Raw genomic sequence first — 27,990 nt, 5'->3', positions numbered from 1 at the left:
TGTCATTGACCCGACCTGTTATGTAAAGTCACCCTCAGTATATAAGCCTTTCTCAGTCCCTGTAAATTCAGTTGCCTCTGAAGATATCTTGAATAAAACGAAAGCTAAGGTGCTCCAGTGTTTCCCTTTTCCTGTAGGGTTTTATCGAAATTTTTCTTGTCCACGTTTCCATTTGTGTGTGTGTGTATTTATCACAAAGAATAATGATAATTTGCTCGTCGTTCTTCCCACACTCAGGTGCGGTTGAATATTCAACCAGGCATAATGTGTTCAGGCACGCTAATTGGACCCAGCTGGGTCCTCACGGCCGCTCACTGCTTCCCTGATGGGTAAGTGCCTCTCCATTCTCTTTAGGTGTATCTCTTCCTTTCTTATTTACTGTCAAGCATACTAGAATCTGGGATAAAAACAAATAAAAGATATTAACAGGAGAAAGTTTTACTGTAATCAATTAGTCGTACTGTATTGTATTTCATTATAACAAGGACTGGTTTTACCACGACAAGAGATCAAGGACAGACCAAACTGCAATTCAAGAGTCAATGTTTTGCGACTTTAGATAAATTATATATTCACAAGCACTTGTAGTTTCTGAAACTAAAAAGATGTCTAACTCTAAAGGAACCTTAAACTTCATGGAGATCTCTAACTCAAGCAAGACCTCTAGCTCTTGGAAGACTTCTACCTCAAAAAGAACTCTTAACTTTATAAAGTCTTCTAACTGTACCTCGGACACGGTACATCTTTTACTTTAAAAAATTTCTAACTCTGTGAAAACCTCTCACATTATGAAGAAAACTTTGCAATACTTAACGATTACTGCGCTCTTCAACGACCTATTTTCAATTTTTTTTTTTAGATAACTCGCCTCGAGAAAACCGCAAATCAAGTGGAGAAATTGCATGCAGTTTTTGTAATTTTGCTTTACCGTTGATTTTCTTCCTGAGAATAATAACGTCCATCCCAAGTCATTATGGAACTGTAAATGAAAGTCCTTGTTTGTCTTAAAAACTTTTACCAGCTACCGAAAAAACTTCCGGCGAACATTCCATACAAACACTTCCATCGACAGTTACAGTGAGAACATAAGAACATAAGAAAGTGGGATACTGCAGGAGGCCGACTGGCCCATACAGGGCAGATCCCTTTCACACCCATCCCAGCACTTCCATGTGCCTATCCAACTTCGTCTTGAAGCTCCCTAGCGTCCCCGATCCTACTATAGCACTCGGTAGCCTATTCCACATATCCACAACTCTATTACCAAACCAGTGCTTGCCTATATCCTTTCTGAATCGGAATTTATCTAATTTAAAGCCATTTGTTCTAGTTATTTCGTTATTACTGAGCTTCAGAACATCTTCCATTTTACCCTTGTTAATCCCACTTACCCACTTGAACACCTCTATCATATCTCCCCTAACTCTACGCCTCTCTAATGAATGCAAGCCTAAGCTTTTCAGCCTTTCTTCATATGGAAGGTTTCTATTATTATGGATCATTTTTGTCATTCTTCTTTGTACTCTCTCCAAAGAATCTATGTCCATTCTATAATAAGGACACCAGAATTGAACCGCATAATCCATGTGTGGCCTCACTAATGCTAGGTAAAGTTTCAAGATAATGTTAGCAGTTCTGTTACTCACACTCCTAGATATGAACCCAAGAATCCTGTTTGCCTTGTTGCGAACGCTAATACATTGTTTTCTAGGTTTCAAGTCGTTGCTAACAAATACACCTAGATCTTTTTCACAATCTGAGTTTTCTATTTCCGTGTTACCTAGTTTATACTTAACGTTTGTATTCGTCTTCCCTATCTGTAGTACCTTGCATTTATCAGTATTAAAATTCATTTGCCAGTCTACTGACCACTCATGTAAGGTATCTAGATCTCTTTGAAGGTGTTCAAAGTCACTGTCTGAATTTATCACTCTCCCCATTTTGGTATCATCTGCAAATTTACTAATCCTACTAGTTATACCTAAATCAAGATCATTAATGAATATAACAAACAGCAGAGGGCCTAATACAGATCCCTGGGGAACTCCGCTTTTGACCGCACCCCAGTCTGACTTAAATCCATTTATGCTGACTCTTTGTTTCCTACCAGTTAACCATGACCTAATCCATTTTAATAATGATCCACCTATTCCATGTGCTTCTACCTTCCTTATCAATCTCTCATGAGGGACTCTATCGAATGCTTTACTGAAATCTAAATAAATTATATCATATGACTTATCATTATCTACCACTTCATATACTTCTGAGAAAAAGCTAAGCAAATTTGTGAGACAAGAACGTCCCTGGGTGAACCCGTGCTGAGAAGAATGAATTAAGTTGAATGTTTCAAGGTGGCTTCTGATTTTCGTAGCAATAATTGACTCTAGCAACTTGCCTATGATTGACGTGAGACTAATGGGACGGTAATTTGATGCAATTGATTTATCACCTTTTTTGAAAATCGGAACTACATTTGCAAGTTTCCAAGCTTCTGGCACTAGGCCCGATTCTAATGACTTATTAAATAAAACTGCTAATGGATTACTCAACTCATCTCTACATTCTTTTAATATTCTAGCATATACCTCGTCTGGACCAGGCGATTTATGAGGCTTCAGTTTGTTAATTTCTTTAAGCACATCGTTACTAGTAATATTGATATTCATCAACATATTTTCTATACTGTCGTTATATACCTTATGAACTTCTGGAAACTGTGCTAGGTTTTCATTTGTGAATACGGAGCGAAAATTACTATTTAACGTACTACACATTTCTAACTCATCATCAGTCATTTCTCCTGTCGTAGTTTTAAGGGGACCTATTGTATCTCTAACCTTTGATTTATACAGTTGATAAAAAGCTTTGGGGTTATTTTTCGATTCGTTTGCTACCTTGATTTCATAATTTCTCTTTGCTTTCCTAATTTCTGTTTTTACCTGTCTTGTTAGGTTCTGATAGTAACCAAGTAAGTGATTTTCGCCTTTCTTAACTTTTCTATGTACTCCTTTCTTTTTCCCTAGAAGATCTAAGAGTCTATTATTCATCCATTTTGGTTGGTTCCGTATCGATCTGAATTTTCTTTTAGGGATGTGTTTATTTTGAGCATTATGGATTGTCGCAATAAATTGTTCATAAGTAGCTGCTAAATTAAATTCGGGGTTCTCCCGTCCTAAGTTGACAGTTTCCGGAGGTGTGGGGGGGATTAATCTTTTGACCATAGGGTCATCCCTTAGGTCTCTCCTTAAGCTACCGTAATTAGCCTTCCTAAAATCCGGGATCAAGGCCGAATTTTCCTTCTTCCTGCCATTCCATATTATGTTAAAATATATGGCTTTATGATCACTGTTTCCTAGTTCGTCTCCAATCCCAACATCTTTTACTAGATTTTCATTATTACTGAGAACTAAATCGAGGATATTATTTCCTCTAGTGGGCGAGTTTATGAATTGATATAAAAAACTATCTTGTACTACTTCTAGAAAATCTTCAGATTCATTATCGCTAAGTTGATTTTTCCAATCTAAGCCTGAAAAGTTGAAATCGCCTAGAATACATACATTGTTTCTATCAGATGCCTTCTTTATTTCCTCCCATAGCAATTTACCATCGTTCCTACTCAAATTAGGTGGTCTATATATAACACCAATGACTACGGACTCATTGCCCTCACCAATCTCTACCCAAATACTTTCATTGTCGCTATTTGTTTTAATGTTTGATTTATTGCAGCTTTTTAATGACACCCTGATATACACTGCTACACCGCCCCCTCTCCTTCCTACTCTGTCAAATTTAAATAGGCTATATCCTGGAATATGAAATTCTGCTAAAAAATTTTTGCTGTTTGAATTTATCCATGTTTCCGTTATTGCAATTATATCTATGTTCTCTTTACTAACAATGGCTCTGAGCTGGTCCATTTTGTTACACAAGCTTCTACTATTAGTATAATAAACACTCAATATATTTCTTCCGTTTCTATCTGTTTTACATTTATTACTTTGATGTTTGTTATTATGACTTACTATATTTTCAGCATTATCTACTTCTGTTTCACTGCTGTTATTTTCACATGGTATTTTCCTCTCTTTACCATTGATGGGATTTGGACATATTAAAACCCCACCTTTACTACCCTGTCAACTATCTTCGCTTGCACGGCCACCCCCTTCCTACTTAAATGCACCCCATCCCTTGCATACATACTATCATTACCATAGTACAGGCTCCAATTATCAATGAGTCATTTAACTAATAAGTGATAGTTAAACTCGGGAAGGAAGGCGTCTGACTAAATGATCTTTAAGAAAACTCCTAACTCTAGAAAGACACCAAACACTACAAAATAGGTTACTGTACGACCCTCTTTTCGCCTCTTCCCAGCGTCCACCGCTGGTTACCAGCGGCCAGGTCGTATGTACAGAAGCAGTAGATATATCACGTGTCGTCGAATTACCACTGGCTGTCCCGCTAGTCTTCGGTGATTTCCCGACGATTGGTGTCGGTGTACAGACAAATAAAAGGCGGGTAAATTTCCACCAGGTCACAAAAACACACTTGTGCACTGTAGTCCTCTTTAATAATCACTGAAACTTTACACAACTGTTCACAGGGTCCGACTTCACAACTGGGCTTCTTCTCACTTCGAATATGTATACCCTCAACACACTACCAGTGTACAAATCCTTAGTCTTTTCACTCTAAATTGCTGACAACTATTCCGCAATACTTGTACAACCATTAGCTTCAGTTGTCCTACTAGGCAGACAGGTATGGGAAGTTCAAGTACGTTCTACTCTGATCGAGGCTTACAATAGGTAGTAAATCATAACAAAATGATGCAATACATTCTAAAAATTCTTACATTGGCAATATATATATAATATATATATATATATATATATATATATATATATATATATATATATATATATATATATATATATATATATATATATATATATATATATATATATATATATATATATATATATATATACAAGAAAATCTCCTTAAACTTATCAAAGTAACATTATAATGTTATGCCGAGACACAATTTCGCATTATAGTTTTGTAAACTATGTGTTTTGATTGTTTTCTGTCCCCTGCAGAAGTTATTTTGGCAAATTTAGTGAAATTTTCGTGTATATATTGATGTATCAATTATGTAAGAATATTCTAGAATGTATTGCATCATTTTTGTTCCGATTTACTTATTATTGTAAGCCTCGATCAGGGTAGAGCGTTCTAGACTCTCCCGGGCGTCTCTGGGTTATTCTAGTATGTTCGAGAAGCCCCTGACGAGGCGTATATAAGGGGCGTGAGCTGCCTAGGAGTGAGTCAACAGCTCGCACCGTAATACAAATCAATAATTACGAGAAAAAATGGAAAATAAAAGCTAATACACAGAAACTGAAAATCATACACATTTCAAGGATAAACCCAGCACCAATCACAGTAAACAACGAAGAAATACAATACTCAAACGAAGGAAAAATACTGGGGCTAACAATAACAAGAACCGGAATAAGTAAACATAACAGAGCGCAATAGACTAGCCCAAATACAGCTTACAAAATTAAGAAGATTCGGTAAAATGAAAGAGAAAATACAACTACACCTATTTAAAGCACTTGTCCGCCCCCATCTTGAATACCCGCCAATACATAAGAACATAAGAACATAAGAATGGAGGAAACTGCAGCGGGCCTATTGGCCCATACTGGGCAGTCCCGTTTACACCCAACCCCTATTGCTCATATGAGCATCCAACCTATGTTTGAAGCAATTCAGCGTATTCGAGTTAATGATGATATTTGGTAACTTGTTCCATTCATCCACTACTCTGTTTCCAAACCAGTGTTTACCTATTTCACGCCTAAATCTAAATTTGTCTAATTTAAAACCATTGTTACGAGTTCGCTCCTGGTTGGATAATTTGAGTACCTTTGTAATGTCCCCTTTGTTTAGCCCTGCCTTCCACTTATACACCTCTATCAGGTCGCCCCTCGCTCTACGTCTCTCGAGGGAGTGCAAATTAAGATGCTTTAACCTGTCTCTATACTCAAGGTTCCTAATGCCCGGGATTAGTCTTGTCATTCTCCTCTGAATTCTTTCCAAGGATTCTATATCCATTCTGTAATACGGTGACCAGAACTGAACTGCGTAATCCAGGTGTGGTCTCACAAGAGCAAGATACAGTTTTAGGATGACCTCGCTAGTCTTGTAACTAACACTCCTTTGTATGAACCCAAGTACTTTATTAGCCTTGTTACGAGCAAAAACACATTGTTTACTTGGCTTAAGGTTCCTACTTATCATTACTCCTAAATCTCTCTCGCAGTCGGATTTCTCTATGGCATCGTTGTTCATCTGGTATCTGGTTTCCCTGTTTACATCTCCTATACTGAGTACTTTACATTTGTCGACGTTGAATTTCATCTGCCATTTTTCAGACCATTCGAAAAATTTGTTTAGATCTTCCTGTAGTTTTGCCGAGTCCTCGTCAGATTTTATAACACGTCCTATTTTAGTGTCATCAGCAAATTTACTTATGTTGCTGTCTATGCCGATATCTATGTCGTTTATGTATATAATAAATAATAATGGTCCAAGTACTGAGCCTTGGGGAACTCCACTTGTGACGTTGCTCCAATGGGACTTAGTGCCGTTAATGCTCACTCGCTGTTTCCTGTCCTGTAACCACGCCCTAATCCATTTAAGGATGTCACCTTTGATGCCATGAGCTTCTACCTTTCTGATTAGTCTTTCGTGGGGGACTCTGTCGAAGGCTTTGCTAAAGTCGAGATATACCACATCATAATTGTGCCCCTCGTCCACTGATTCGAAAACTGATGAAAAGAATGTTAATAGATTAGTTAGGCAAGAACGTCCGCTTGTGAAGCCATGCTGGGAATCATTGATCAATCCGTGCTTCTCCAGGTGATTTCGAATAGAGTTTGAAATGATTGCTTCCAGTAATTTGCCTACTATTGATGTTAGACTGATTGGGCGGTAGTTAGAGGATAGTGATCTATCCCCCTTCTTGAAAATCGGTATTACATTCGCTATCCTCCAGGATTCTGGTACTACACCTGTTTTTAAGGACATGTTAAATAACTTTGCTAAGGGCATACTAAGCTTTTCCTTACATTCCTTTAATACTCTGGCAAATATCTCATCGGGACCAGGTGACTTATTAGGCTTTAGTTTGTCTATTTGCTTACTAACATCGTTACTAGTCACTACTATCTCACTTAATTTGTTTTCTTCACTATCTCTGAATAGAGTCGGTGCCTCGGGTATCATGTTTAAATTTTCGGTGGTGAAAACTGTTGAAAAATATTTATTCAAATTATTGCTCATTTCTCCGTCGTTATCAGTGAGCTGCGAGTCTGACCGTATTGGTCCAATCTTTTCTCGTGTTTTAGTTTGATACATTTGGTAGAATCCTTTGGGGTTTGTCTTCGCTCCTTGCTATCCTTACCTCATTCCTCTTTGCTTTCCTTATCTCGGTTTTAACCCTACTCGCCAATACCCTATAATAGTCCCCGAGGTGAATCTCGCCACGATTTATCCTTCTACCTATAGCCTTCCTTTGGCCAATGATGTTCTTTAAATAATTATTTATCCATTTAGGGTCATTGTTGTCTGATCTGAGTTTTTTGTATGGTATGTTCTGCCTTTGTGCATTAAGTAACTCACTATTTAAATTGTCGTGGAACTCGTCAATCTCAGATCTCGTTATCAGGTCGGTGTCATCTGTCAGGTTCACGGCCAAGTGCGACACCCCCTCTCTCAGCTGCCTCTTTAAACTGTCAAAGTTTGCCCTTCTGAAATACCATTAAACACGATCAGCCGTACCAACCAATTAAAACTCCAGGCAACACAAAACAAAGCCATCTGCAGAGCCTCCAAACAATGTCCCCCATACACAGCCAAAATTAAAGAGCTTCACGAAAAATACAACATTTTACCATTAAACATAAGAACATACAGACAAGCACAGGCAGTATGGCACAAACTAGAAGTCATGGAAGACGAAATATATAATCGACTAAAAACAGAGGACACCACAAGATCACACAACTGGTGGCCAAAAAGCCTTCTCTATAACCCTCAAGAGCCAGAACTACTGTACACTAAACAGTAAACAAATAACACAGCCTTATCTACACCTCCTTTTGACCAACACTAACAAGCACCCTAGAGCCAGACCCATTATACACCACACCATAAATAACTTCTTGATGCCAGTCACACCTTATTTTCGACCATAATATTAAAAATAAAAGGTGAGAGTAATCTACTAGTTAAACAACGACCTAGTAGTGTAGCGTGCTGTAATGTGGACAGTTGTCAATTCTCTTTAGTTGTCTATTTTCTCTTTGTATGGGCACACACACGTACGTACATGTAGATATCTCACACTCAGGAATGAGGTAGAATAGAAACTCACAATGCGTTTTCTGTTTATATATTGTTGTACAGTGCAGTGCTTAGGAGTTACGGGGTGAGTAGTAGCTTGCTCAGAGGTCCTGTAGGGTGAGGAGCTTTCTGAGGAAGCTGGGTGGTGAGGAGCTGTTGAGAGATGTTGCTGGTCCGGTAGCCGAATGTTGGTTGGTTGGTTATACGGAGAGAAGAGAGCACTAGCTCTGAGGGTGCAAGAAGGGTACAGTACAAGGTAAAGTTAAGAAGTGGGAAATAGAGGAGGAGGTTAACAGCAGGTGGGCTATCCACCTTGCGGAGACGGGATTTTTGTCTTCCGTCAACAGTGCTGCCTTAGAGGACTCATGCGGTTAGGGAAGGCCGGTCTCAGCCAAGCTAAGCTAAGTTGTTCTATTTGATGTTTCCTTTGGGCATATTATGATAGGGGGGGGGGGTCCCTCCAGGTCCTTGTGGCACTGGAGGGATGATCCCCATCTTTTTCGTTTTTAGTTTTTTTTTTTGTGGGTGTTTGTGAACTATTTAGGTCTTTGTTTATTTGTGGGGTCCCTCCAGGTCCTTGTGTGACTGGAGAGTTGTGCCCATCTTTTGGTTCTTTTTTATTGTGTATATAGAGGCTCTGGTTCTTCGTTATCATTTTTTCTGCTTCTAGGCCACCATCTGTGCTATGTGTTGTTGTTTTCCTCAATTAGTTTGTTTAGTATGGGATCCTGTTCTTGCTGGATTTTTTCCCATATTGCATTTGCTTGGGTGTGTATTCTGGTGTTGAGTGGGTCTATGCCGTGTTCTGTGTGTATGTCTTGTGCTGTTTGTGTGTATGGTGGTTGGTGTTTTGCCGCTCTTCTGACGGCTATATTTTGCACTGCTTGAAATTTAAGTTGATTTGTTGTTGCGATTGTGTTCAGAGGTATCGGAGGGTATTCTAAGTGTGGTCTGATCAGTGCTTTGTATAGGTGCAATTGCGAGTTGGTGTTTAATTGGCGGAATCTTCTGAGCTTTGTAAGTTGTGATTTTGCAATTGCTATTCTTTCACTGATGTGGGGGATTATTCCGTTTCTGGATATCTTGAGTCCTAATATTTTTCCGTTGGCAGCATATGGTATTTGTTGGTTGTTGACAATAATAGGGTAGGGGTTTGTTTTTGCGATGTGAATTATTTTGAGTTTTTGGACATTGGTTTTTATCTTCCATTTTCGTTCATAGTTATTTATTATCTCTATTTCTCTGCTTGTTCTAATGGCCATCATTTGTTTGGATTTTCCTGGGTACCTGACTATCTGTGTGACATCATCAGCGTATGCTATATATTCTGATTGCCGTGGTTGCGGCATGTCTGCTGTGTATACAGTGTATAATGTCGGCGATATATTACTGCCTTGGGGAACTCCACTATGAGGGTTAAAAGTTTGTCCTAGGTGGTTGTCGATGATTAATTTGGCCTTTCTGTTGTCTAAGAAATTGCATAGTAGTGTTGTGATATTGGTAGGCATGTCCAATTTGATTATTTTCAACTTCAGTCCTTCATGCCAGACTTTATCGAATGCTTTTGACACATCTCTTAGAATTATATTACATTGGTCTCTGTTGCTTGCACCATTTGCAATTGATTCGTATATTAGTGCTATTGCTGTGTTGGTTCCTCGATTTTTTCGAAAGCCGTGCTGTCTCGGGTTATATTTGTTTTCTTGGTCTAGAAAATTTCTGAGTCTGTGGTTGACTATTTTTTCCAATATTTTACCGGGTGTTTCCAGTAGTGAGATAGGTCTGTAGTTCTTTGCTTGGGTATGGTTCTTTCCTGCTTTCGGGACGAGTCTGATTTTGGCTATTTTAAATTTGGTCGGGAAGAAGCCAGTTTCAAGTGAGGCATTGTATATATTTTTAAGCTGTTCGATCATAGACTGAGGAATGTTTTGTAGTACGATTTTATTAATTTGGCTTATGCCAGGTGCTTTGTTCTTGAAACTTGCTATTGTTTTTTCAATATCATTTTGAGTTAATGGAGCAATTATTGGGTTATTGATGTTTAATGAATTGAGGTTGATTTTCCTGGTAGGTTTCCATTTCTCTGTGTTCTGGCTCAAATATGTTCTAGTTGCCTGTTCTGTTTCTTGGCAGAAGCTTCTATTGTCTTCGTCGTTGATTCTGAATATGTCTTTCCAGTATTCTCTAAATATTGGTTCTTTATCGTGTGGTTCTGTTGCCTTTCTACCGTTTTTGTCCTTTATGTAGCTAGTTTCTTCCGAATTAGTTCCCATTAGGTTTTTTATTTTTTTCCAGAATGCTTTTGGATTTCTGTAGTCTGCTTGTGTATCATTGATCAGTTTGTTCTATGTTTCATTGTGCTTGTTCTTGCTAATGTCTTTCAGTTCTTCTTTTAGATTCCTGTATAATATTCTGTTGTCATTGCTCCACCCGTGTGTTTTTGTGGATTCATATAGATTGGTGAATCTAGTTTGGATCATTTTCTCTTCATATGTTAATTGTGCATGTGGTAATGTACGGTATGTTGTTTTTGGGATGTTATTTTTCATTGCTGTTATTACTTCATTGTACCATGTATCCAGTGTTTTGTCAGTCTCTGTTGTGTCTTTGTTGTGTAGTAGTGTTGGTTCGTTGTTGCTAAGATCCGATTTAAATTTTTCCCAATTTGCTCTATTGAGTGAAAATCTTGGGATTGATGGAAATTGTATCGGGGATGTGAATAGAGTTGCTATTATGGGTAGATGATTACTGGTTGTTGTGGGTCCAGCTTTTAGATGTACGTTTAGATGGTGATGCCTATTGGTTAAAACAATGTCTGGTTTCCCAGAGTTACCGGCTGATGCGTAAGTTGCGAAGTCGGGCCCGAGGTGTGTTATTGTCCCGTTGTTCGAAGAGAGCATGGAGGATGTTTCCTCCTGGGTTTCTAATATTGTTTCCTAAGGTTGTGTGTTTAGCATTGAGGTCTCCTATGAAGTATGCTGGATTGTTTTGCCTCATTAGTTTTAAGATGTCCCCTGTAGGGAATATTGGCCTTCTGAATGTTAGATATGAAGTTCCAATAGTTATCGGGCCTCTTGTTGTATTTATTTCGGCTGCAAGAAAGTTACTTTGAAAGTTGTCAATGATTTTGTATTGTATGTTGCGTTTTATAGCTATTGCTATTCCGTCATGTGGTTCGTCGTGTATGTTCATTTGATGTACATGGTAGTTAAAGATCTTGATTTTGTCACTGTTTTTCCGACCATGTGCGTTGATAAGGATGATGTCTGGGTCTATTGTGCTGTATATGTTAGTAAGTTCTGTTTTCCTCGTCAGAGTCCAGGCAAGGACGTTGTGTTGAATTATCTTTAATGATTTGTTTTGAATAGTCGTGGATCCCGAGAACTTGGTGTAGGGTGTTTACTGGCTCGTGTAGCTCCGGCGAGTGTCTATTCCTTTCCTCCTTCAATCCCGCTCTGATTTTCTTAAACTTAGTTATATCTACTCTTTCAATTTTGTTGTATTTGGTGTTTATAAGTCCTGCTTTTATCAACTGGTATATGTAGGATTCTTCTACCCTATCATCTTCGTAGGTGAATTTGACTGTGCCTTCCTTGATTTCCTGCAGAAGTCTGTCATTTGTTATTGTAGGTGGTGTGTTGACTGAGTACAAGCGGATGCCGATCTCATTGCCTACGTCTGCTGGCTGCACATCGCTTGGTGAAGATGGGGGGGCACGATGGCCAGAGTGGAATTCTTTTCTTGATTTCGCTTTGGTTGGGTCAGCTTTTGCAGGTTGTGGTTTCTCTGTTTGCTGAGTTGTGGAATCTGATGATTTACGGTGTGGTGTGACTGCTTGGGTGATAGGGTCTATTTCCATGACGTTTTCTTCTGTGCCTAGTTTGGTTATGTGCTCCTGTGGTTTGGTTATTCCCAGGCTACTCTCGGTGATAATTTTAAATATTTCTGTTGAGGGGGCGTCGTCTGGAAATTTCACCTCCGGCAGATTGTTTGCAGCAAACATTTCCCTGATCGTTTTTCCAAAGGTTCCTGGTTTTGCGATGTTGTTGATGGGTGCATGAATAATACTGGTTAGAATTGTGAATGGTAATCCTTCGCTCAGATTGAGGTATGTAGGTTGCATGAGGGGGTTTTCTTTCGCATTCTTCAGAACTTTGGAGGTGGTATCTTGCAGCTTTGCAATTGCTGCATATAAGAACATAAGAACATAAGAAAATAAGGAGTCTGCAATAGGCCGGTTGGCCTGTGCATGGCAGCTCCTGTCGAGAGTTACCACCACTCTCTATCATCCATGAATCTATCTAGCCTCCTTTTGAAACTTTCCAGAGTTCCCGCACTTACTACAAAGTTGCTAAGCTTGTTCCACTCGTCCACCACCCTATTTGTGAACCAGTTTCTTCCTATCTCCCTCCTAAACCTAAACTTATCCAACTTGAATCAGTTGCTCCTAGTCCTATCCTGCTCGGATATTATAAGAACTTTATCTATATCCCCTTTATTGATTCCTTTCACCCACTTAAATACTTCTATCATATCTCCCCGCACTCTTCGTCTTTCTAGGGAATGCAAGTTAAGTTTCTTTAACCTATCCTGATATGGAAGGTTTCTAAGTCCCGGAATCATTTTTGTCATTCTTCGCTGCACCGACTCTAGTGAATTTATATCCATTCTATAATAGGGGCACCAGAACTGAACCGCATAATCGAGGTCCGGCCTGACTAGCGCAAGATATAGTTGCAATAAAACCTCTGCACTCTTGTTACTTACACTTCTAGATATAAAACCCAATACTCTGTTTGCCTTATTTCAAACATTAACGCATTGTTTTCTAGGCCGTAGGTCCGGGCTTACAAGTACCCCTAGGTCTCTTTCACAAGTCGACTTCTCTATGTTGATGTTGTTAAGGCTGTATACATTATCAGTATTTGTTCTTCCAATATTAAGTACGCTGCACTTGCTGGTGTTGAATTTCATTTGCCATTTTTCAGACCACCCCTGCAGTTTATTTAGATCCTCCTGTAATGCATTTGCATCCTGCCCTGAATTAATTTACCGCCCTATTTTGGTGTCATCCGCAAACTTGCTTATGTCACTGCTGATCCCAGTATCTAGATCGTTTATGTAGATTATGAACAAGAGTAGGCCTAGTACTGACCCCTGAGGAACCCCACTGGTTACACGGCCCCACTCAGATTTAACACCATCTACGCTGACCCTCTGCGTTCTATCGGTGAGCCATGATTTTATCCAATTTAAAACTTTCCCCTCGATACCATGAGCCTTAATTTTTCTCAGAAGCCTCTGATGCTGTTCTCTGTCAAATGCTTTGCTAAAGTCTAAGTAAATAACATCGTAATTTTCGTCATTATCTACTACCTCGAAGACTTTCCTAAAAAACGTTAGCAGATTTGTTAGACAAGATTTTCCCTTTGTAAACCCATGTTGAGAGTCGTAGATTAATTTGCTTTTCTCTAGATGCGATCGGATGCTATCTACACTCTTTCAAGACACGAGGGAAAATTTCATCCGGCCCTGGGGATTTTGTTTTCTTCAGTTTATTTGTCTTCTTAAGAACATCCTCTTTTCTGACAGTGATATTCTTTAATTTCTCTTCTTCCTTTCCCTTAAATATCAGTTCCACCTCTGGAATTTCATCGCAAATTTCTTCTGTGAAAACTGATAAGAAGTAGCTGTTCAATGCTTTGCTTATTTCTTCACTGCCATTTATCACTTCTCCCCTCCCTGACTTTAAAGGCCCAACTCTGTCCTTGACCTTTGTCCTATATACCTGGAAAAATCCCTTGGGATTCGCCTTGGATTCTCTTGCTGTTTTGATTTCATAGTCTCTCTTTGCTTTCCTTACATTTTTCTTAACATTCCTAGATAGTTCATTATACCTATTTCTTAGCTGCTCCTCCCCTCCCTTTAATTTCTTATATATTCCTTTCTTTATTCCTATGTCATGTTTAAGTTTTCTGGTCATCCACCTTGGCTCATTCTTATTTGACCTAATTTTTCTGTATGGTATATTTTGTTCTTGTGCTTTATGTAGTATACTAGTGAATATATTATAGTCATGATCAATTGTTGTGTCATCTATGACCTCACCCCTTCCTACTGGGGACTGACGTGACTGTTCCCAGGTGACCCCAACTAGGTACCTTCTTAACCCCTGATAATCCGCCAACCGAAAGTTTGGGACTCTGACCATATTGTCATTGTTTTTCGTTTCCCATTTTAGGGTAAACCTGATTTCTCTGTGATCACTGTTACCTAGTTCTTCCCCTACTGTGATATCTCTGATAATATTTTCTTTATTTGTTAATACTAGGTCTAATATATTGTCACCTCTTGTAGGTTCTGTAATTAGTTGTTTCAAAAAATTGTCCTGTACTGCATCTAGGAAGTCTTCAGATTCACAGTCTCCTACAATGTTGTCCCAGTCAATATTTCTGAAGTTGGAATCCCCCATAATGCATAGGTTGTTATATTTTGCTGCCCTACTCATTTCCTGCCATATGGGCTGAGCTGCTGCTTTGCCAAGACTTGGGGGCTTGTAAATCACTCCCATAATTTGTTTTTCTCTTCCTTCCGTGATTTCTACCCACACAGACTCGGTTCCTATTTCACCCTTTATTGAATTATTAATACAACATTTTATTGTATCCTTGACGAAGAGTGCGACCCCTCCCCCCTTCCTACCTTCCCTGTCTTTGTGAAAAAGGTTGTACCCTTCTATGTGGTACTCTGATAAAAAAATTTTGCTTGCCAGATTCATCCAACTTTCGGTGATTGCTATGACGTCTACATTCTCGGTACATACAACCGCTCTCAGCAAGTCTATTTTATTTCTAACGCTCCTACTGTTTGTATAGTATACATTTAAACCTACCCTTCCCTGGTCCTGTTTTACCCCTTGTCCTGAGCAACTAATTTTACTTCGCAGGACCTGCTTGTTTTTTGACTCCCACTTTCCCCGACCTCTCTCTACTGGCGAAACCCCCCCTTCGGAGTGACAAATTCACGCTCCAGGGTCTGTTTCTATCTTCTTATTTGTCTTTTCTTTTTCTCTCAGATTCCTGATTATTTCTTTCCTTATGGGGCAGCGTGCTGCTAGTGTTCGGTGGTCCCCATTGCAGTTCAGGCATTTGGGGTTATCTTTATTACTACATTCTCTGAATGTGTGGCCCTCTGCTGCACATTCGGAGCAGAACTTCTTATCTTTTTGGAGACAGTTTATTGCTAGATGATTATATTTATAGCAGTTCCAACACGGTGTTATTGCGTAAAATTCCTCCTGCTCAATTTGTTGTTTTGACAGATGGTAGTGGGAGATACAGAGGCCATTCTCTAGGGCCTTTTGTGCCATGGAGATCTCTCCAAACCTGACCTTCTTCATGGTGGGAGCACCAGGCATCAGCACCACCTCCTCAACTCTGGCCCATGGGTTCTTCTCTTCTATATTGTTAGCAATGTAGCTTGGTGTTTCTTTCAGTATATTTCTGTCTACCCTTTTAATTATTACGGATTTTTTTGCACGTAGTTATGGTGGTATTACTGTTTCAAATCCTCGTTCGTTTAATTTCTTTGTTGAATCGGCAGAGAGCATGTTGTCTACATCCTTTTCTTCCAGGCACAGGACTATGAAGGAGTCCTTTGTTTCGATCAAGGCGGCGAATTTGATGTTTAGCTGGGCACATAGTAGTATGCCCAGTTCCTCCTTGCGTTTTTCGGATACGCCCCCCTGGAGGGAGCGTACACGTATCCTGTTTCCAGTTGTCCTAGTCATTTGCTTTGGTCGTTCTCCGTGGCATCAGTCTTGTTGTGGTTTTACGGAAGTTACAAGCACCCTACCTATTCCGGGCGAGCAACCTAAACACAGGAATTACAGCACTCCCCACCGCCACTTGCTGGTCAAGTGGTCGTGGAGTGGTTCCTGTGTCACTCACCCAGAAGCCCCGTTAGGGGAACCTATTTCCCTATTGTTGGTGAGTGCTCACTTATAGGCGTGAGCTTAAAGTGTACCTATTCAGGGGGGGGGGGGTGGATTAAGGATTGCGACCCCCTTCCTAGGTGGACCCTCACGATCACGGTTTCCCAGGAAGGCTCGGCGGAGGGATGGGTTCCGCTCCTACCCCCTTTCGTGTTCACAATCTCCTACAGTGGAGGTGAACAGTTACAGGGGGGACCCAAGGACGAATACACCTCTAGGGTGCAGGTCCCCAGGCCAGAGCGAAGAAGAAGGAAGATCAAAGAAAAGCAGCCACTGGTGCAAGTAACACCAGTGGGATCGCGGCCCAAGTCCGCTGCAGAAAGCCGTTACAGATCTCCCAATCAGGGCCGCCTCTGATCAGGAGTCACCCCTGATCAGTGGGGAGGCACAGAAAGGGCGTTGTCTGGAACGAGCTTCCCGGGTGTGTGAGTAATGGTGGTGAGGTGGTCGTTTTCGTTCGGGTCGTCAACGGTTAGAGACAGGCTGGCAGGCTTTAGCAGTGAAGGGTCAGAAGAGAGGTCCGTTCACGGCGAAGGCTGGCTGTCGAATGTGAGAGGAAGGTCACCACGAGGTCAGGTCTTATATAGCGGAGGTAGGCGTGGCTTAATAGTTGACCTCCGTCATGTAAGGCGGCTCTGGTTGACCTAGACCATGAGGCATACACATAAGAACATAAGAACATAAGAATGGAGGAAACTGCAGCGGGCCTATTGGCCCATACTGGGCAGTCCCGTTTACACCCAACCCCTATTGCTCATATGAGCATCCAACCTATGTTTGAAGCAATTCAGCGTATTCGAGTTAATGATGATATTTGGTAACTTGTTCCATTCATCCACTACTCTGTTTCCAAACCAGTGTTTACCTATGTCACGCCTAAATCTAAATTTGTCTAATTTAAAACCATTGTTACGAGTTCGCTCCTGGTTGGATAGTTTGAGTACCTTTGTAATGTCCCCTTTGTTTAGCCCTGCCTTCCACTTATACACCTCTATCAGGTCGCCCCTCGCTCTACGTCTCTCAAGGGAGTGCAAATTAAAATGCTTTAACCTGTCTCTATACTCAAGGTTCCTAATGCCCGGGATTAGTCTTGTCATTCTCCTCTGAATTCTTTCCAAGGATTCTATATCCATTCTGTAATACGGTGACCAGAACTGAACTGCGTAATCCAGGTGTGGTCTCACAAGAGCAAGATACAGTTTTAGGATGACCTCGCTAGTCTTGTAACTAACACTCCTTTGTATGAACCCAAGTACTTTATTAGCCTTGTTACGAGCAAAAACACATTGTTTACTTGGCTTAAGGTTCCTACTTATCATTACTCCTAAATCTCTCTCGCAGTCGGATTTCTCTATGGCATCGTTGTTCATCTAGTATCTGGTTTCCCTGTTTACATCTCCTATACTGAGTACTTTACATTTGTCGACGTTGAATTTCATCTGCCATTTCTCAGACCATTCGAAAAATTTGTTTAGATCTTCCTGTAGTTTTGCCGAGTCCTCGTCAGATTTGATAACACGTCCTATTTTAGTGTCATCAGCAAATTTACTTATGTTGCTGTCAATGCCGATATCTATGTCGTTTATGTATATAATAAATAATAATGGTCCAAGTACTGAGCCTTGGGGAACTCCACTTGTGACGTTGCTCCAATGGGACTTAGTGCGGTTTCCTGTCCTGTAACCACGCCCTAATCCATTTAAGGATGTCACCTTTGATGCCATGAGCTTCTACCTTTCTAACTAGTCTTTCGTGGGGGACTCTGTCGAAGGCTTTGCTAAAGTCGAGATATACCACATCATAATTGTGCCCCTCGTCCACCGATTCGAAAACTGATGAAAAGAATGTTAATAGATTAGTTAGGCAAGAACGTCCGCTTGTGAAGCCATGCTGGGAATCATTGATCAATCGGTGCTTCTCCAGGTGATTTCGAATAGAGTTTGAAATGATTGCTTCCAGTAATTTGCCTACTATTGATGTTAGACTGACTGGGGAATTCGCGGGGTCGGCTACTCAGCGACAAACAGCGTTTGTAGGGGAGGAATTCACTACACTACTGCTTTACTTCCCGTTTCATAACTTTCCTTCTACCTTACCTCTTCTATGACGAAAATTACGATGTTATTTACTTAGACTTTAGCAAAGCATTTGACAGAGTACCGCATCAGAGGCTTCTGAGAAAAATTAAGGCTCATGGTATCGAGGGGAAAGTTTTAAATTGGATAAAATCATGGCTCACCGATAGAACGCAGAGGGTCAGCGTAGATGGTGTTAAATCTGAGTGGGGCCGTGTAACCAGTGGGGTTCCTCAGGGGTCAGTACTAGGCCCACTCTTGTTCATAATCTACATAAACGATCTAGATACTGGCATCAGCAGTGACATAAGCAAGTTTGCGGATGACACCAAAATAGGGCGGCAGATTAATTCAGGGCAGGATGCAAATGCATTACAGGATCTAAATATACTGCAGGGGTGGTCTGAAAAATGGCAAATGAAATTCAACACCAGCAAGTGCAGCGTACTTAATATTGGAAGAACAAATACTGATAATGTATACAGCCTTAACAACATCAACATAGAGAAGTCGACTTTTGAAAGAGACCTAGGGGTACTTGTAAGCCCGGACCTACGGCCTAGAAAACAGTGCGTTAATGTTCGAAATAAGGCAAACAGAGTATTGGGTTTTATATCTAGAAGTGTAAGTAACAAGAGTGCAGAGGTCTTATTACAACTATATCTTGCGGTAGTCAGGCCGCACCTCGATTATGCGGTTCAGTTCTGGTGCCCCTATTATAGAATGGATATAAATTCACTAGAGTCGGTGCAGCGAAGAATGACAAAAATGATTCCGGGACTTAGAAACCTTCCATATCAGGATAGGTTAAAGAAACTTAACTTGCATTCCCTAGAAAGACGAAGAGTGCGGGGAGACATGATAGAAGTATTTAATTGGGTGAAAGGAATCAATAAAGGGGATATAGATAAAGTTCTTATAATATCCGAGCAGGATAGGACTAGGAGCAACTGATTCAAGTTGGATAAGTTTAGGTTTAGGAGGGAGATAGGAAGAAACTGGTTCACAAATAGGGTGGTGGACGAGTGGAACAAGCTTAGCAACTTTGTAGTAAGTGCTGGAACGCTGGAAAGTTTCAAAAGGAGGCTAGATAGATTCATGGATGATAGAGAGTAGTAGTAACTCTCGACAGGAGCTGCCATGCACAGGCCAACCGGCCTATTGCAGACTCCTTATTTTCATATGTTTCTTATGTTTCTCCCTTCCCATGGCAAACCATTGCCATCTTATCTCCATTATCATCATCATCATCAGGAGTGAATCACTCGCCTCTGTTCCTAGTGTAAAGACTAAGCCTAGCAGAACAATTGAAGACAATTGTTGTGCAAGTATTGTGGAATTATTGTGATTAATACAAATTTAGAAGACTAAGGAATTGTACACTGGTAGTGTGCTAACTATATATTCGAAGTATGGAGTCAAGCTCTGAAGACATTACCCTGTTAACAGTGTTTCGAAGAATTAGTGTTTATTAAAGACTACAGTGCACAAGTGTGTTTGTGACCTGGTGGAAATCTACCTGCCTGTTGTTTGTCTGTACACTGACACCGATCGTCGGAAAATTCCCGGAGACTGGCGGGACAGCCAGTAGTAATTCGACAACACTTATGAGATATCTACTGCTTCTGATTATACGACCCTAGCCGCTGGGGGTAGGACACCGCCGTTTCAGCGCCAGACTATTCAGCGCCACCGTTTCAGCGCCACCAAATCAAAAATTTATTCAAAGAATCATACATATTTATGAGATTGGTTTATTTAATTAAAAGTTATTAAAAAAAACATATTTAAAATCGTTTAAAAAAAAGGTTAGCTTTATTTTTAGTGTGATAAATTGTGCGCAATTGCACGCAGGTATTCTACTTCATTTCTGTTCCCATATTCAGAAACAATTTTTAATATTCTTTCATCTGCTTTTCAGTATTTCAGTAATTTGGGTTGAGGTTCATGCCCAGCTGAAAGCTTCTCGAAATATTCATCCCGTCCTTTTTGGACTTGTTTAAGAGCATGGATGAAGTTCCACATGGTTGGATGCAACATTCCCAGTTGGCCTCGTAGTCGTCTGTTTGCAGCTTCAGCATGGTTATTGGTTCTATCTTCTCCTTGTAAAGTTCGTTGGTACATGTTCCACATCTCTGTGGGAAACAATGGTGATATACACTTGATGAAATAAATGTGGTGCAATCGCAATGATCCATCGACGTACCAAATGCTTGAAGTTGCTATATGTTCCAACCAGCTCTCTCTTCCAGAAATAATAATTTTATCGTGGCTCGTCCCTCTAGCCATCAAACAAAATTTCCCTCTGTTTCTGGTGTGGGCTCATACATTTTGTATTCGTGAGGCAATTCTAACTCGTGAATGGATCTTGGGTTTTCAGAAACTTGGTTGACTTCATCCCGTTTTCGCCGAATGATTTTACGAATTGCTTGCCTATTTGGTAATTGTGCAATGCCAGTTTGAGACATATTTTCTATGCACTTGTTAATAATAATGCTTGGAAGTTCACACGTCTTCTCAGCCCGATGTCTTGCATCTGTTTTTGCCTTTTCTACCTCGACTTCAACTGCAGAAGGGGAATGAGTATGTTCGTTAATCTTCTTAATTACTGTTTCCTCTAATGTATGAATTCTGGCTTTGCATCTTCCATTTTCATGGCATCGCCAAAACTTAACATCATTCTGTGTCTTACTTAAATTGTCAAATCGATATAGATATCCCTCATGACAGAATTTCTCTCTTCCTCTCTTGCTTTTCACTGGTTGCACCATGGGTTAAAGTTTGAAGTTTAAGGAAGTTAGAATAGCTGGCGTCAGCTCCAAAAGCGAACTATGCATAAGAACATAAGAATGGAGGAAACTGCAGCGGGCCTATTGGCCCGTATTGGCCCATACTGGGCAGTCCCATTTACACCCAACCCCCTATTGCTCATATAAGCATCCAGCCTATGTTTAAAGCTATCCAGCTTATTCGAGTTAATGATTATATTTGGTAACTTGTTCCATTCATCCACTACTCTGTTTTCAAACCAGTGTTTACCTATTTCGCGCCTAATTTTAAATTTGTCTAATTTAAAACGATTGTTACGAGTTCGCTCCTGGTTGGATAGTTTGAGTACCTCTGTAATGTCCCCTTTGTTTAGCCCTGACTTCCATTTATACACCCAGTGGTGGGGACAGCTAAACGAAAAGTTAGCTTCGCTAACCACTAATCTACTAACTAAAAAGTTAACTTCTCTAACGCTAAACTGCTAAACAGCTAAAAAAATTAGTGGAAACTAACGCTAACCGCTAACTTTTATTATATGAATTTAGCTTCTTTTTTTTTTTTTTTGCTCTAAAACCCTTAAAAACAGACCTAGAGAGCTGAAATTTTCATATGTTGTCTTGTAGCTTAGACATAGAGCTTTCCAAAAAGGTATAGCATGCCAAGATCAGATGATGATCATGGTGTACACAAATAATTAAATGAACAAATGAAATTAAACGTTTACACGTACTAATACGCAGTCAGCCAAGCGTGCCTGACTGGCTGTTGGAGACACGTTTTCGCGGCGTCACACGCTTACAACAGACAGGAAGAAACATGTATAAATTTTGTTAGCGGACTTAAAGTTAACACTGAATTTAGCGGAAGCTCATTAGTCTGCTAATGATTTTCGAAGTTAGCGAAAACGCTAATCCGCTAACGAGAAAGTTAGCTAAGCTAATTAGAGGTTAGCGGATTAGCGGAACCTTGCCCACCACTGTATATACCTATTTCATGTCGCCTCTCGCTCTACGTCTCTCGAGGGAGTGCAAATTAAGATGCTTTAACCTGTCTCTGTACTCAAGGTTCCTAATGCCCGGGATTATTCTTGTCATTCTCCTCTGGATTCTTTCCAAGGATTCTATATCCATTCTGTAATACTGTGACCAGAACTGAACTGCGTAATCCAGGTGAGGTCTCACAAGCGCAAGATATAATCGTAAGATGACCTTGCTTGTCTTGTAACTAACACCCCTTTGTATGAACCCAAGTACTTTATTAGCCTTGTTACGAGCAAAAACACATTGTTTACTTGGCTTAAGATTCCTACTTGTCATTACTCCTAAATCTCTCTCGCAGTCGGCTTTCACAATGGCATCGTTGTTCATCTGGTAACTGGTTTCCCTGTTTACATCTCCTATACTGAGTACTTTACATTTGTCCACATTGAATTTCATCTGCCATTTTTCAGACCATTCGAAAAATTTGTTTAGATCTTCCTGTAGTTTTGCGGAGTCCTCGTCAGATTTAATTACACGTCCTATTTTAGTATCATCAACAAATTTACTTATGTTGCTGTCTATGCCGATATCTATGTCGTTTATGTATATAATAAATAATAATGGTCCAAGTACTGAGCCTTGGGGAACTCCACTAGTGACGTTGCTCCAATGGGATTTAGTGCCGTTAATACTCACTCGCTGTTTCTGTATAATATGGACACGAAGTAGTACCTTAAGCTGTGTATTCTTATATTACATAGGATTAATACATGTTCTGTAATACTTTACTATACATAATTAATAGAGGGTGAGGGGTGGGGTTACCTTGCTGCTTCTTACCCTTTCTGTAGGAAGACACCGCCCTCACCTGGTCAGGTTGTGAATGTAAAGCTGAAGTCGCACAGTCGCACACCTGGCGGCCTCATACGCTCGACATTTTGTAACAACATCTTGAAGGGAGGAAGTGGGGTCAAGTGAAATGAGAAGCTGAACTAGCTCTTCATCTCGAATACCCGTTAAAATAATTGTCTTGAGTTGTGTCTCTTCACAGCCTTGAGATTTTCCAAGACAAACATCAACTTCCTCTGAACATCTTTTCAGTCTTACAAAAAATGCATCAAAAGATTCTCCATCAAGCTGCTTACATTGGAGGAGTTCTCTTCTTCTAAGTGCTTCGTTGCGCTGTCCCTTAACACGTTCCTGTAGCTTGTCAAGCACGGCCCCTACAGTCAGAGTTGTCGTAGGAGGCACTGGAAGTGTGTGCTCGAGAGTACGTTGTGTCACTAAGGACAAGCACATACGAGGCTGTATCATCTGTTTAGGCTGTGGTAAACTTGACAGGTCAACCATTGTTGCATATTCTTGCCAACGTCGACGCCATTCCCGAAATATCTGATAAGAAGCGTCAGACTTCAGAGAGGGAGGCGTTTGTGCTGCAGCCTTTTGAGGAGTTGTTGAACCGACTCTGGGAAATGAGGTACCAGTACCTCTAGTCGCATCAGCATTAGTAGTAGCAGAAGAATCTTGTAGAGTAGATCGTTGTGGGGAGGCTAACAGGGAAATCAAGGCTTCAAATCTGGCTTGATCCTCTCTTCTTCTCAGGTCTTCCTCACTTCTACGTATATCTTCTAGTTCTCTGCGTCTTTGTTCATCTTCGTGGCGTCGTCTTTCAGACTCTCTGTACCGAATTTCTTCCTCATCTCTCCTTGCAACATAGTCCTGGCATCGAGAAATTTCCATCCACTTAATCAGTTGAAGGAGATCTTTGGACGCAGGCACCGCAGGAGAGCTTGCTTGCGACGAACGAGGAGATTCTGTGGATGATTGGGCGTTGTCACTGTGGGAAGTGTGGGGCATGAGTGTGGGTGGGGAGAGATCTCCCAAGCTTGAACTCATAACCCCATCGACCAGGGTATCTTTTTGATCCCTGTGAGACATGCCGACAGCTTCTGTACTCTATCTGTGCAAGAGACCGGGTCAACCCCTCGTAATCTATGCACAGAATTACAGAAGTCTAAAGTAATACACAAGAATTTAATATTCAGTGGGCCTGTGAGTGCATGTGTGTGTGTGTATGGCTCGTTGCTGGGAGGCTTGGCACGCTGCCAGACGTAGAGGCAGCTGGGCGCAAGTCACAACTGAACCGAAGTTGTCTTAATCCGCGCTGCTCAGTTACCCAATGACCATAGGCGGAAAGGGTTGTACTGCTGGGCAGCTCCCTCAGTCATCTGACTGCAGTTTGCACAGACAATTCTGACTAAAATACACAACACAGCACTTCACAGAACACTTCACTTCACAGCACAGCACTGTACACAGCATAGCACTTCACAACACTGTAAGTCCTGAGGCTTGTAGTCTGGCTGTAAATCCTTGGCGAAGCTGAGGACGAGACGCCATTAACACAGTCAGGCGGGAAGGCTAAGTTCACTCTGAATCTCACTGAGAAATCTCACTGCGCCATCTATGTTTGTCTCTGATACCCCCAAAATGTTCTACACTACGGAGGGTATACGCAAACACTTGTTATCTTGAAAATAGGTTTCTATTCTCGTACGGGAGGTATACAGAGGAAACAAATAGACAGTGGGCTTCCACACCATAAGGACTAGCGATCTCAACTCTCTGTATCACTCCGCGCTGGCATGTACAGATGCCAGCATTCACAAGCTGAATACATAAAATGTAAATATGATAATTCACATACATAACATGGTGCATAATAAATGGAAATATTACATAGGATTAATACATGTTCTGTAATACTTTACTATACATAACTAATAGAGTAATATAAGAATACACAGCTTAAGGTACTACTTCATGTCCATTTTATACAGTTTCCTGTCCTGTAACCACGCCCTAATCCATTTTAGAATATTACCTTTAATGCCATGTGCTTCTACCTTTCTTATTAGTCTTTCGTGGGGGACTCTGTCGAAGGCTTTGCTAAAGTCGAGATATACCACATCATAATTGTGCCCCTCGTCCATCGATTCGAAAACTGATGAAAAGAATGTTAATAGATTAGTTAGACATGAACGCCCGCTTGTGAAGCCATGCTGGGAATCATTGATCAATTTGTGCTTCTCCAGGTGGTTTCGAATAGAGTTTGAAATGATTGCTTCCAGTAATTTGCCTACAATTGATGTTAGACTGATTGAACGGTAGTTTGAGGATAGTGATCTATGCCCCTTCTTGAAAATCGGTTTTACATTCTCTATCCTCCAGGATTCTGGTACTACACCTGTTTTTAGGGACATGTTAAACAACTTTGCTAAGGGCATACTAAGCTCTTCCTTACATTCCTTTAATACTCTGGCAAATATCTCATCGGGACCAGGTGACTTATTAGGCTTTAGTTTGTTTATTTGCTTACTAACATCGTTATTAATCACTACTACCTCGCTTAATTTGTTTTTTTCACTATCTCTGAATAGAGTCGGTGCCTCGGGTATCATGTTTAAATTTTAGGTGGTGAAAACTGTTGAAAATTATTTATTCAGATTATTACTCATTTCTCCGTCGTTATCAGTTAGCTCGCTGGTATCTGACTGTATTGGCCCAATCTTTTCTCGTGTTTTAGTCTGATACATTTGATAGAATCCCTTGGGGTTTGTCTTCGCCTCCCTTGCTATCCTCAGCTCATTATTCCTCTTTGCTTTCCTTATCGTGGTCTGAACCCTACCGGCCAATACCTTATAATAATCCTGGAGGTAAATTTCTCCACGATTTATCCTCCTACCAATAGCCTTCCTTTGACCAATAATGTTTTTTAAATAATTATTTATCCATTTAGGGTCATTGTTGTTTGATCTGAGTTTTTTGTATGGTATGTTCTGCCTTTGCGCATTAAGTATCTCCTTATTTAAATTGTTGTGGAACTCGGCAACCTCAGATCTCGTTATGAGGACGGTTTCAACCGTCAGGTCCATGTAGTTCACCCCCAAGCGTGATGCCCCTTCTCTCAACTGCCTCTTCAAACTATCATAGTTTGCCCTTTTGAAGTCTGGGACTTTTGTGGAATTTTCCTTACAGCTGCCCTGAAAATCAAACTTGATTCTAATTTCTTTGTGATCGCTGTTTGCAAGTTCGTTCCCTACCTCGACATTACTAATGAGGTTTTCTCTGTTAGACAGAACTAAATCGAGTATATAATTACCCCAGGTGGGTTCGGTTATATGTTGACTTAGGAAACAGTCCTGGATCGTTTCAAGAAAATCGTCTGATTCTTAGTTACCCGTAAGGTCAATCCAATCTATTTGGCCAAGGTTAAAGTCGCCTACTATACAGACTTTGTTGTGTATGGAAGCCCTGCGCATTTCCTCCCAGGTAAATCGCTCATTAACTCTATCAAGATTGGGAGGTCTATATATTACTCCTGTGATTAATTTATCCCTACCGGCAATTAATTCTATCCAAATTGTTTCTGTATTCTGCTCAGTTTTTATTTCCTTATTTATTTCACACTTCAGATTATCCCTGACATAGATTGCTACTCCGCCTCCTTTCCTAATCTGCCTATCGGTATGGAATAATTTGTAACCTGCAATTTGGTATTCGACAGGTAACTCACGTGAGTCTAGGTTGATCCATGTTTCAGTGAATGCTGTTATATCGATTTTTTCGGTACATACCAAGGCCCTAATATCATCCATTTTGTTTCTCATACTTCTACTGTTCGCGGAGTAGACATTTAAGTTAGTCGTGTTCTGAGTCCTCCCTTTGCCGCGTTTAGGTTTTAACTCACTGTCTAATTCACTTTTGTCATCATTCCTAACACTTTTCCCTGTAACCTTTCACTTGGTTTACCCACTCCCACTGCAGTCTCCTCCACCCCCGTGCTCACATGTTCCCCTAGCAGTTTAAAGACTTCAACATCTTTTGGACTGCCCTTTCGAGAGTCCCAGCCAGGGTTGCTACTCCATCCCTAGACAGATGCATCCCACCCCTAGCATAAAGGTCCCTTCTGCCGTAGAAGTTCTCCCAGTTGTCAATAAATGGGACTGATACTGACTTGCAATATCTGTCAAGACGGCCGTTGACACCAACTGCCCTTGACAACCATACATTGCCAACTCTCCTTCTAGGCAGGACACCACATATGAGAGGGATCCCTCCCTTAGACCTAACACGTTCTATAGCTGTCTTGTACTTATCAAGAAGCTCTTCACTCCTACACCGGCCAATATCATTGCCTCCTGCACTAAGTCAGATAATGGGTTTGTTCCCATTACCAGACAAGATATTGTCCATCCTGTCAACTATATCCCCCACCCCAGCTTCAGGCAAACACACCCTCATCCTATTTTTATCTTTACCGCAAAAAGCTCTGTCCGTGTACCGTACCGTTGAGTCGCCAACAATCAAGATTTTCTTACCTTCCTTGTCAGCCTTGTCGTTGACTACACTAACGTCCAATTCATCTATCAAGGGACTGAAAGAGTTGGTACACTTAGCTGCTGTTGTCGTTATTGTCGTATCCTTGGTGTGTTTTTTCACCACTAGTTTGGTTGTCCCTGTCCTCACAACCTTCCATTCGCCTGAGTTTCGTCATTCACCGGCTTTCCTTGCCTCGTTTCTTCCTTCAACCTTGCCAGCTCTTCTTTTAATTTCAAGATATTTTCCTTGGCCCTCTCCAACTCGGCCCTCAGAGGGCACAGCCCTGCTCACAAGTAGCACGAGCCATTACTGATAGTTTATCCCCGGGAGCTAAGACGCTGTGACTTTTCCTCTAGCG

At 40.7% G+C, this 27,990-nt stretch overlaps 1 protein-coding gene across 2 annotated transcripts in view; it reads left to right on the top strand.

Moving 5' to 3' along the window:
• The window catches only part of LOC121858311, a 182,918-nt gene that overhangs the window by 130,218 nt on the left and 24,710 nt on the right, over positions 1–27,990 (top strand). For both annotated transcript variants that reach the window (XM_042354644.1, XM_042354643.1), the window contains one exon: positions 238–329. In XM_042354644.1, the coding sequence (XP_042210578.1) occupies positions 238–329 (92 nt within the window). The remainder of the gene's footprint in view (positions 1–237; positions 330–27,990) is intronic.

The sequence above is a fragment of the Homarus americanus genome, unplaced genomic scaffold (genome assembly GCF_018991925.1).
Source record: "Homarus americanus isolate GMGI-L3 unplaced genomic scaffold, GMGI_Hamer_2.0 scaffold57980, whole genome shotgun sequence".
Lineage (NCBI taxonomy): Eukaryota > Metazoa > Arthropoda > Malacostraca > Decapoda > Nephropidae > Homarus > Homarus americanus.
Note: the sequence above shows the minus strand (reverse complement) of the source record. Positions and strands in the feature narration are given on the sequence as shown.